The sequence below is a fragment of the Phocoena phocoena genome, chromosome 4, assembly GCF_963924675.1.
Source record: "Phocoena phocoena chromosome 4, mPhoPho1.1, whole genome shotgun sequence".
In the NCBI taxonomy this organism is placed as follows: Eukaryota; Metazoa; Chordata; class Mammalia; order Artiodactyla; family Phocoenidae; genus Phocoena; species Phocoena phocoena.
Genome location: NC_089222.1, coordinates 87,469,299 through 87,481,658, shown reverse-complemented (window position 1 = coordinate 87,481,658; position 12,360 = coordinate 87,469,299). Strand labels below are relative to the sequence as shown.

At 34.1% G+C, this 12,360-nt stretch overlaps 1 protein-coding gene across 1 annotated transcript in view; it reads right to left on the bottom strand.

Moving 5' to 3' along the window:
* Positions 1–12,360, bottom strand: part of SLC9C1 (solute carrier family 9 member C1) — a 94,453-nt gene that overhangs the window by 69,349 nt on the left and 12,744 nt on the right. The window contains exons 4-6 of the mRNA XM_065875864.1: positions 10,953–11,118; positions 8,018–8,146; positions 2,936–3,097 (exon numbers count right to left, since the gene is read on the bottom strand). Coding sequence (XP_065731936.1) covers positions 2,936–3,097; positions 8,018–8,146; positions 10,953–11,118 — 457 coding nt within the window. The remainder of the gene's footprint in view (positions 1–2,935; positions 3,098–8,017; positions 8,147–10,952; positions 11,119–12,360) is intronic.

Below are 12,360 nucleotides of genomic sequence, written 5' to 3'. Positions count from 1 at the left end.
TTCTTCACTTTAAAAAAGTTGTCATGCATAGTCTCACAGTTTGTTTCCAGATGAATTTTTTAAATTATTCTGTAAAATTCCACCTCCCTCCAAAATTCTATCATTATTTGATTCAGATTGTGATAATCTTTTTTTTTTTTTTTTTTGTGGTACGCGGGCCTCTCACTGTTGTGGCCTCTCCCATTGCGGAGCACAGGCTCCGGACACGCAGGCTCAGCGGCCATGGCTCACGGGCCCAGCCACTCCGCGGCATGTGGGATCTTCCTGGACCAGGGCACGAACCCGTGTCCCCTGCATCGGCAGGCGGGCTCTCAACCACTGCGCCACCAGGGAAGCCCCAGATTGTGATAATCTTAATTTGATGAAATGAACAACATTATCACACTATTGAGTCTTCCTTTCTAGAGATGGAAAATTACAAGTTTTATATTCTTTATTTTAGTTCTGGCTAGGAATGATACCTAAGCCAGAAACTAACACTTTACTTAGTCATTTTTGAATCGTGAAGGAAGAGGAAACTGTGGATGTATGTGCTTTGAGGAGATCAAATCCTGGACTACTCTTTATAACTTGTTAAGTAATGGTAAAATTTGGAAAATATTTATGATGACTACCTTGAAGATATTAATATAAACAATAAGCTAGGTCAGGGTAAAAGTTCTTTTACATTAGATTTATATTTACTCATTATCTGTTTTCATGAAATTCTGTCCTAGGATTTTTTTTTTTTTTTGCTAAAATGTTTATTGAGACATCTTGACTCTAAAAATTTAAAACAATTTTCTTGGAGATAGGGTAGGGGATTATGAGATACAAATTATCATGTATAAAATAAATACGCAACAAGGATCTACTGTACAGTGCAAGGAAATATAGCCATTATTTTGTAATAACTTAGAATGGAGTATAATCTATAAAAATACTGAATCACTATGTTGTACACCTGAAACTAATATAATATTGTAAATCAATGATAATTCAATTTTTAAAATTAAAATAAATAGATAAAATTATTTCCTTGAGCGTAACTCTTAATCTTGAGGCTATGCTTACTTAATGATGTTAGAGGAAATTATGTTTGCTGGAATATAAATTTGGTAGCGTTAGGAATACACCATTAAAGTAGTATGTAACAAATGTACTTGTACTGACTCATCATTCTCTCACTGTCTATTAATTCATTAACGATTGTGCAACCTCACTAGATTATAATTGGTTTAAATCCAGATTAGTTAAGAAACCTCACATCCCTATGTTCTGCATTTCCTTCCTCAGACAGGAAAGTAATGAATCCTGTTACTCTAGCATTTCTAAAAAGAAGCTTTTCTTTGTGTCTATTTAAATTTTATACTTCTCAGAAAACTTGTGTAGCTTTCTGTTTAAGTCCAAACTTCTTGTTAAGTTTATTCCTTGATATTTTATAACTTTTTGCTAATGTAAAGAGAATCAATTTTCATTATATTTTATAACTAGTTACTGCTGCTTTATAAGAATGCTATTTGATTTATTAATTTTTATATATTTACCTTATATCAAACTATTAAAGAACCTTGTTATCTTAGTTTATTAATTAATTCTCTTGGGTGTTTCTATATAATCTAAAATGTTTTGTCTTAGTTTATTAATTAATTCTCTTGGGTGTTTCTATATAATCTAAAATGTTGTGACTGATGTAACCATTTTCTCCTTTAAAATATGTATAAATGTCTTTCTTTTTTTCTTATTATATTAGCTAGAGCTTCCAGAACTTTTTTTTTAACCTCTTTATTGGAGTATAATTGCTTTACAATGTTGTGTTAGTTTCTGCTTTATAACAAAGTGAATCAGCTACACATATACTTATATCCCCATATCTCCTCCCTCTTGTGTCTCCCCCTCCCACTCTCCCTATCGCACCCCTCTAGGTGGTCACAAAGCACCCAACTTATCTCCCTGTGCTATGCAGCTGCTTCCCACTAGCTATCTATTTTACATTTGGTAGTATATATAAGTCCATGCACTCTCTCACTTCGTCCCAGCTTCCCCTTCCCCTTCCCCGTGTCCTCAAGTCCATTCTTTACGTCTGTGTTTAATCACGGATATGAGGCTAGGAAACACTCTTATTCCTAAATGTAATGGAAAGTCATAGTGTAATTTGGGAAGTAAGTATTATCACACATGCCAACTCCAAATCATTTGTGGAGCTGTCTAAAGGGCTGGGTTGAAAGTGATTCTGAGGCTCTGTCAGGGAACAGTGATATGGCTAACTATCATTGCCTGCCATACTTCCGTGAGAAGGGAGTTGTGGTAAATGGATTAGTAATGTTGATAGAGTTTCTAATGTTTAGCCTTCCTTGATCTGTAACTTCTATTTTTATTTCCTTTTTGACTGAAGAGTTACCAAGAAAAGTTTTTTTAAATTTCAGGCAGTTAGAATGTTTATTTTTAAAGACCCTCCTTTTGTAGTTAGCATTTAATTGCATTATGGTTGAGCAATGTTTGAAATTTTATTGTAATGTTCTTCTAGTCTAGTTTATTTCTGTTAATGTCTATATGTATATGTAAAGGATAAGTATTCTGTTCTGGAAGATAAAAATCTTTATATATCTTGTGAGCCAAGCATTTGAGTTTTATTTAAATCTTTTTATAGCCATAGTCATTTTTTTGTCCACTTGGTTATGAAATTATCTAGGAAAGGCATGTTAAAGTATCTCATTGTAATTATGATTTTGTCAAATTTCTCTTGTCATTTATAATTGTCTTTATATATCTTGGTGCATTGTTTCCCATTGTATACATATTAATAGTTTTAATCTCCTTTGATACATTATTTTCAAAAATATTCCTTCTAGATCAGTTGAATTTGTTTTTTTGCTTTTTTGGCCTAAATATTTCCCATATCTTTATTTTCAATTTTTCTACATCATTTAATTTTAGGCAATGCCCTCTTACTTACAAATATAAAAGATGAGGTACAGAATTGAAATGCTGAGACTTATATGATTCACATCATCTCCAAAAACAGTAGACAACCACAATTGTACCAGTTTTGAAGTTAGAATTCCAAACAAGAGACTTGCTATACAATATGACCAAATTTTATCCATGATACTATAGGCTGTAAGAAAGGGGAGTAAACAGGAAATAATTAATAGAACTTACTTGCTCTTAATTTTAAGTGATAATCTGGGTCAACTTTCCTTTTTGTCATTATCTTTAAAAATAGCTCATAGTCTTTGGGGTAGATGTAGGGTATTTTCTTATTCTTAAATTGAAAGAGTTTCTTTTCAAATGTTAAAAGTCAGACACAAATTTGTAAAATTTTATCAGTTTAGTTTAAGAGCTTTTTTCAGTCCCCATTAGGGAATATATGTTTATTCAGTGCCAAAATTGTAATACATTTTGGAAAAACAGTGACGAAGAAGAAGTAGAAAGTCTCTAAACCCATGGAACTTATTTTCCAGGTCTAACGTAATACACACAAAGAAATACAAAACAAGGAATGCCTCTGAGTCCCAGCTGAGTGAATTTCCTATATTATCTTGGCCTGCCAAACCAATCCAATTGGTTCCTTATTGTTGGGCATTTCATTGTTTCCAGTTTTTTCCCTGATAAGCAATGTTGCAGTGTGTATTTCTGTACATAATTATTTTGTAATTCTCTGATTACTTCCTTAGTCCCCAGAAGTGGAATTACTACACTAAAGGATAGTTGATCCTTTATCGATATTATTATATCTTGCCAAATTGCTTTCTATAGTCGTTATGATGCCCTTCCCAGGAAAACAGGAAACCTAAGCCCTTGATAGCCTTGATTGCCGGAATCAGGCATTTTCAGTGGGTGAGGAAGTCCTTCCCACCTTTACAGGGTGAGGAACAGAGGAGCAAAGTTTGAATTACAGATGAGAGTGGGTCTTGGGGTCAGGAAAGCCTGAAGGGTCAACTTCAACAGAATATGTGAAGAGCAAGAACAAAATCGAAACAAAGAATGGCCAACAGAAAACAGCAACAGCAACCACATCGAAAAACAAGGCTAAATTTGGGGAAGTAAATCCTAGAGCTATGCTCTTAGATAGTAAAATGAAGAAGAAAGAATCCATTTATGAATCCTTAATCATGTCCACTGGTGGAGAGGGCACTGTTAAGAGTACTGAGGCTATTTAGATTCTTTCTCTACCTAGTCTCATTCCTATGGCTGAAAGGGAGCCACAGTTTCTAGATATGCCAAGCAGAAAGATTTAACATCCATAGGGATAGTGTGAACTTGGGAGAATTTCATGAATGACCCTCTAAGTCACATCCATTCTAGGTATGGAGTTGACCATGATGATAATTTTGGGAATCCAGCACCTCCTGTAAATGAAATAGGCTGGAGGCCGACTCTGGTTTCAGAAGGATGCAGGGAACTGGAGTTAAAAGACCCAGTTTAAAAGTTGCTTTCCCCTTTAAGAAAGAAATATAGCTCTTAATGAGTACAATATATGCTGAATGGATTTATTAGGTCAGGAAAAGCCTCAAAGCAAATCCATTATTTCTTACAATGTTCTTAAACTTCTAATATACAAATAGGAAAAGGTAAGAACCTCTGAGTGTTGTAACTTCTTGGTTTTCCCTATTATGAAATATGTGTTCACTTCAAAGATAGAGCAATACTGTTTAAATAATTACATGTTATAAAATAATGATTACTATGAAAATTACTGTTTCACAGTTGTGTTAACTGATATAAATGAAATGCCAGTAAAACTTATCAAGAACCTTTCTTAAGGAAAATTCTCCTATTAAAAATTCAGAGAAAGTCCTGATGTCAAAGAAAATAAGTTCACTTTTCTCTTCTTTCTACAGCAGACAGTTGTAATAAAATGTTGTTACTATTATCATTTTAACAGTGATTACTTAAAAGTTTTTACTCCTCTGAAATCTAATTAAAAACAAAATTCTATTCCATTGATTATAGTCAAACTTTTGAGGCAAGCTCCACAAAAGCAAGGACTATTATGTTCATGGCTGAATCACCAGGGCCTAGGATAGGAGCTATCACATAGTACATATCAACAAGTAACTGTTGGATTAATGAATGAATTAACTTCTAAATCAGTACTTTTCTTTTCTTTTTTTTTTTTTTTTTGCTTCTCAGTGGATATCAAGAAAGTTCTTTTGATTAGATTGTAGATGTTGCCTCTGATAAAGTTCCCTGAAATTCTGTGATCAGTATTTACTATCTTAAATGGGACCTGGTAGAATACTAGATCAGGTATAGGGGCTGGGCTTGGATCCTTCTGACCAGCATGTATGACTACATTTTACATTTTTCAGTTTCCCCCAAGGGTGGCTCTTGAGTTTTTAAGATGCTTCTGAATATAAACATTTCTTTTTTGTTCACCTTATTCATCTTCAGGAAGGCCTTATCTGCAGCAAGTTTTATGGTAAAAACTCTCTAAGTGCTGTATGGTGTCACCTCGTTTTGTACTTTGGATTTTGGAAAAGGTTGTATGTAGGTAGTTGGTTTGGTTTTCTTATACACCACAGATGACATATATGAAGCATTTAAAGAGGATGTACCTTCCTGTGCTAAACTGGGGTTCCAGTTGATGTTCCAAGCTGCCATGTCCTGGGTAAAATAATTGGATACAGAGCAATGTTGAAAGCAAGTGCTTCTTATGCACAAGTAGGGTAATTAATTGTCCACCACCTGAACCAGCTCCCTAGAGGAAGACATGAGAGGGGTGATTCTTTTTGGAAAAGAATAGTCAGTAATCAAAACAGTATGGTATACCAGTACTGTACCATTTTGATTACTGTAGCTTTGTAGTATACTCTGAGGCCAGGGAGCCTGATTCCTCCAGCTCTGTTTTTCTTTCTCAAGTTTGCTTTCGAGGTCTTTTGTGTTTCCATACAAATTAAAAATTTTTTTGTTCTAGTTCTGTGAAAAATGCTATTGGTAATTTGATAGGAATTGCCTTGACTCTGTAGATTGCCTTTGGTAGTATAGTCATTTTGACAATATTGATTCTTCCAATCCAAGAACATGTATATCTTTCCATCTGTTTGTGTCATCTTTGACTTCTTTCATCAGCATCTTACAGTTTTCAGAGCACAGGTCTTTTGTCACCTTAGGTAGGTTTATTCCTAGGTATTTTATCTTTTTTGATGTGGTGGTAAATGGGATTGTTTCCTTAATTTCCCTTTTTGATCTTTCATTGTTAGTGTATAGAAATTCAACAGATTTCTGTGTATTAGCTTTGTATCCTGCAACTTTACCAAATTCATTGATGAGCTCTAGTAGTTTTATGGTAGTGTCTTTAGGATTTTCTGTGTATAGTATCATGTCATCTGTGAACAGTGACAGTTTTACTTCTTCTTTTCCAATTTGGATCCCTTTTAATTCTTTTTTTTTTTTCCTCTGATTTCTGTGGCTAGGGCTTCCAAAACCACGATGAATAAAAGTGGGGAGAGCAGACATCCTTGTCTTGTTCCTGATCACAGAGGAAATGCTTTCAGTTTTTCACTATTGAATGTGATGTTAGCTGTGTGTTTGTCATATATGGCCTTTATTATGTTGAGGTAGGTTCCCTCTACACTCACTTTCTGGAAAGATTTTATCATAAATGGATGTTGAATTTTATCAAAAGCGTTTTCTACATCTATTGAGATGATCATATGGATTTTATTCTTCAATTTGTTAATGTGGTGTATCACATAGATTGGTTTGCAGATACTGAAAAATCCTTGCATCCCTGGAATAAATCCCACTTGATCATGGTGTATGATCCTTTTAATGTATTGCTGGATTTGGATTGCTAGTGTTTTGTGGAGGATTTTTGCATCTACGTTCATCAGTGATATTGAGTGATATTGGCCTGTAATTTTCTTTCTTTCTTTTTTTTTTTGGTACCTTTGTCTGGTTTTGGTATGAGAGTGATGGTGACTTCATAGAATGAGTTTGGAAGTGTTCTTTCTTCTGCAAGTTTTTGGAATAGTTTCAGAAGAATAGGTATTAATTCTTCTCTAAATGTTTGGTAGAATTCACCTGTGAAGCCATCTGGTCCTGGTCCTTTGTTTGTTGGGAGTTTTTGAAATCACAGATTCAATTTCAGTGCTTGTAATTAGTCTGTTCATATTTTCTATTTCTTCCTGGTTTGGTCTTGGGAGATTGTACCTTTCTAAAAAATTGTCCATTTCTTCTAGGGTGTCCATTTTAGTGGCATATAGTTGCCTATAGTAGTCTCCTATGGTCCTTTGTATTTCTGTGGTGTTGGTTGTAACTTCTCCTTTTTAATTTCTAATTTTATTGAGACTACACTCTGAGCACCACTGAAAGCATGGGGAAGGGACATATAAGATGCTCATGGGAGTGCTGGTAACTGTATTTCTGGTCCTGAATGATAATTACTCATCTGTATACCTTATAAATACTTTATAATCACTCATTATAGTGTGCATATATCATTTATTTCATACACACAAATGCACACATACACATATGATAAAGGAAATAAAATACTTATTGTTCAGGGCTATCTGAATGTGGTAAATGAGCTTCAAGGCATATTACAGTCTCTTTGCTTACAAGCACTGTGCTCAGGCCTTGTAGATGGCTGTATAACTCACATTTCCTCCCTGAGCTGACAGCTTTCTGTATTGCCTGCAGGGAGATAGTCCCAGGGTGAAGGGAAGGGAAGCCACCTCCTCTTGCCACTGGTGGATGCACTACCTGGCTTTTCTTTTGAGTTCATCTTCAACGCATAAAAAACAACATCCCTCATTCTTGTTATCAAGCATTCTGATTCAGCCTAGGCCTGTGGAATGTTGCTTCTATATGCATCCTCGTGAAAAGTCCCAACTCAGCCTCACAACAAAACTACAACAGATATTAAATAAGGGATGTGTGGTAGTGCTTTGTAAAGAGTAAATCATTATACTAATACGACTATGTTTGTATAAGCATAACTTATGGTAAGATGTTACAAAATCCATGTAAACTTTCAGAAAATACAGGATTCTAATTTTAAGAAATTAAGAAAAAAATAAGTCCTTACCTAAGGAATAGTTTACTTTTTTTTGCAAGCCTAAGTTAATATCCATAATACTAGTAAACACTATTAAAGACACTATAGAGGTCATCAGACTTTCTCCATTAATTAAATTGATGAGGCCTCTAGAAAGACCTGCAGAAGGAAAAATATTTTTTTAAGGTGGGAAAAACTTCATCAATGTTGAAGAATAAAATTTTATCAGCAATTAGAAGGATATTCAGCTATGTATTTATATCACATACTTTTCCTACATACTTAAGTATACTTTAGTCATGTTTGTAAACTCCCTTCAAGGAAATTTCATTATGTATCAACAACAAGTTAAGTCTAGATCACCGTGATTAGTTACCAAATTAATTGTGGTTGATTATAGTTTATGTAAGTAAGATAATCAACTAGAGCTTTCATTCCTTGTTTCAAAGCACAGATGAAAACATTAAATTTATTACTTTTAATTCTGAGACTTGGCTTATATAAATACATACATCATGCATTTAAGACAAGAAAAAAATGATGGTGGAGGAATAAAGTATATTTATAAACTAAGGCTTTATACCACAGTACCTAATCAAAGTATTAAGGCAATTGTCCTGATAATCACACTATAATTAGACATTGTCTGACTTTCCCATACATCACTTTCAATGGTTTTAGAAATCAAGCTCCATTAATGGAGAGCACCCTGATATAATCTACTTCCATCCTCATCCTCCTCTATTTATGATGATATTCTAAGTTTAGATATCCATCAATTATCATTTTTTCTTTGCTATTCAATGTGCCTGTAGGGGCAAAACTATAACTTTGAGCACCTTTAATGATTTTCAAAATGTCCATAGAAAGGAAATATTATTAAGGAAATGGTAAAAGCCCTCCCTGTGAACCAACCACTCTATAGTTGTGATCACAATCTAATACAGTAAGTATGCTGTTGGAAGAGAAGAAAAGCCAAAGCAGTCTGTTCCTGTGGAAGTTCAATTGCCTTGATGGTCCAATTCTTCACCTCTCCCTTCATCCAGGCCCTCTGTGTAAGATGTTGCAGTTTCTCTCACCAAAGAGTTCTGTTTTTTAAATTTTAAAAAATTATTATTATTATTTTTTAATGAGACTTGATGAAAGCAGAGGCTTGAGGAAGATTTCTGCTTCCTCTCTCTTGGATCCCTGCCACCACCATGGCAGCATTCCCTGGCTACCCTTCTGGAGGAATGTGAGAAATACATGGAAGAAAGGTGGATCTTCCTAGTTGAGGCCATCCTAGATCACTTAGTCCCCAGATGACCCTCCAGCTGACTGGAGATTCATTAGTAAGCCTAGCCACAATCAGTGGAGCCCAGCCCATGCCATCAGGGAGAGTGGGAGGGAGGGAGATGCAAGAGGGAAGAGATATGGGAACATATGTATATGTATAACTGATTCACTTTGTTATAAAGCAGAAACTAACACACCATTGTAAAGCAATTATACTCCAATAAAGATGTTTAAAAATATATATATATATATATAATTGTAGTTTTAAGCCACTATGTTTTGGTGGTGTCTTTTTAGTCAAAAACAAAGACAAAGACAAATCCTAACTGACACTGTTGTATAACTATTCCATTTTAGAAAATGGGGCTATAACAAAATGTGAGTATTTGGAAATAAATAACAGACAAGGAACATAAGAGAAGTCAGTGGACCCTAAAAAGCTTAAGACAATGTGAATGTATTCATGTACTCCAGACATTGGCCTGGGCAGATTTTATTTTTGAGAATAAAGTAAAAAATATATAAAAGTCTTGCTTTGAAAACTCAGAAAAAATGTTGCCAAGAGAAAGATACTTTATTTTAAAAAAATTTTTTTAAGATGCAAATTGAGGAGAAAAATAAAATTCCAAAAGTAACAACAAGATGGCCAAAGTTTATGAGAACAACCTTGTAACTCAACCCAAAGAAATTATTTAAATTCAACAATGGTAAGCCAGGAAGTCAGTGGAATAAGTAACTAGATTCCAATTAAGAGGAGTATGGAATTCTCTTAGGTAGCATAGAACTCTTCCAAATCTTTTGAGTAGGAAAGGGCCTGACATTGACAGTATCATAGAAGCAGGGTTGCGGGACAGACAAATCTCCTTGTCTTAAAGATCTGGCTTTTCTTTATTCACATAGGTACAGTTGAGGTTTCTGCACTACTCTGTTTCTACTTGCCTCAGAGAGCTCTTTCCTTTTCAAGTGGCCATAAAAAGTATGTGTGTGTGTATGTGCATGTATGTGCCATATTAAAATTATACTTTAATTCTACTTTAAAGCAAATGTTTTTGTTCTCATTACTAAAAAATAGCTGAGGGAATACAAATTAGGTAATTTTTTTTTTTTTTTGAATCAGGCTTTTGGATTTTATTCTGGGTTACATTGACTTGATATTTTATACTTCTAAATATAGATTTCTTTCTCCTAAAATAGTACACACTGTATCATTAATGATTTTATTGTTTTTGACTTTTTAGGCTTTTGGTCTTAATGGTGACAAACACTTCAAAGACTTTTTCTTTGTTTCTTTTTTTTTTTTCTTTTACAAATAGCATTATCTTAACGACAGTGTTTTCAACAGAAAAGGGGTTTTGGGCAATAGAAATGTCACTGCAATGTACATGCAATATTGCGATTCCCCCAGAACTACTCTGTTGGCTCAGGATAGAAGCATGTATAAAGTCAAGGATTACAAATAATCCCCTGCCCAATTCCACAACTGAATGTAAGACTTAAAATACTAAGTAAGCCCATCACTGGCATTTCCTTCTGTTCTAAGCATCACCACCTGAATCTCTATGCTCAATCCCCAATGTCCCAGCACCTCACTTCACATAGTGAAAAGCTATAGTGAACAAAAGATCTTAAAACTAGACAGGTTAAGCATAGAATATATTTTAAATATAGGAAAAGAGAAAAATATACTTACCTAGGTCTTTTATAGAAGATGAAGTCAGCATAGGATCTGAACTCACAAGGATAGCTGAAAATAATAACCATGTGGTGTTTTTCAAAAGTAATTTATTCACAGATGCCAAATACCAAAGAATTAATGTATAATTAATCAAAAAGCCAGGAATTGTAATTAAAAGTATCTGCAAAGAAATTTTACAGATAGAAAAATCAGACGGCATTTGTATTCCATTTTTAAATGCAGATAATCAGGATACTGGAGATGTAGAATCACATTCAATCCATTAAAGGGAAATTTTAAATTATCTTATTTAACAACTATGTGATTGCAACTCTGGAAATAAGGAACAAATATTGCAATGAGATTCTTAGGACCTAAGAAATACCAGTTACAGGAAATACCACATTATAGTTAAAAAGGAACTTTTATACAATCTACTACATATAAAATAGATAAACAACAAGGTCCTACTCTAAAGCACAGGGAACTATATTCAATATCCTGTAATAAACCATAATGGAAAAAAAAATGAACTTTTAATTTTCTTGATAAGGCCACTGAATATAGATGTATATGTGTGAAGGTATATACATACATACCATATATATATAATATATATATATATATATACACATTTAACAATGCATAAAAACTGAGACATAGTCTATTAACATAGAAAAAAGAACACAAATTTAGAAAGAAGTTACAAAAGAGGGGAAAAAGAGAAAACAAAATAATAGAAGGAATGTATAGAAAGGGCAGAGGATGCAAAAAAAGATGGGAAGGGGCATTCTGTTATTCTAGGACTGGATCCTGGCCTTCTGCCTTCCCACCATTGTCTTCTACTTTCTCCTATTCTACCTGTGGTGGTTATCTAGCAAGATTTTATTACCAAATGCACTTGGGAAAATGTGGTGATTGTGCCTTAAAGTACCTATGAGAATTCACAACTACACCCTCATGTTCACTGTAGCATTATTTACAATAGCCAAAACATGGAAGCAAGCTAAATGTCCATCTATGGATGAATGGATAAGGAAAATGTGGTATCTATATAGAATATTATTCAGCCATAAGAAAAAGAAAGAAACCTTGCCATTTGCCACAATATGGGTGGATCTTGAGGGCATATACTAAGTGAAATAAGTCATACAGAGAAAGACAAATAACGTATGATCTCACTTACTTATATGTGGAATCTAAAAAAACAAAAAATTAAATTCATAGATACGGAGAACAGAGGCAGGCAGTGGGGTGGGGTGGGGGGTTGGAGGTGTGAAATGGGTAAAAGGGGTCAAAAGATACCAATTTCCAGTTATAAAACAAATAAAGCATAGGGATGCAATATACAGTATGGTGACTCTAGTTAACAACAATAGTGTATTTCATATTCGAAATTTGCTAAGAAGGTAGGTCTTAAAAG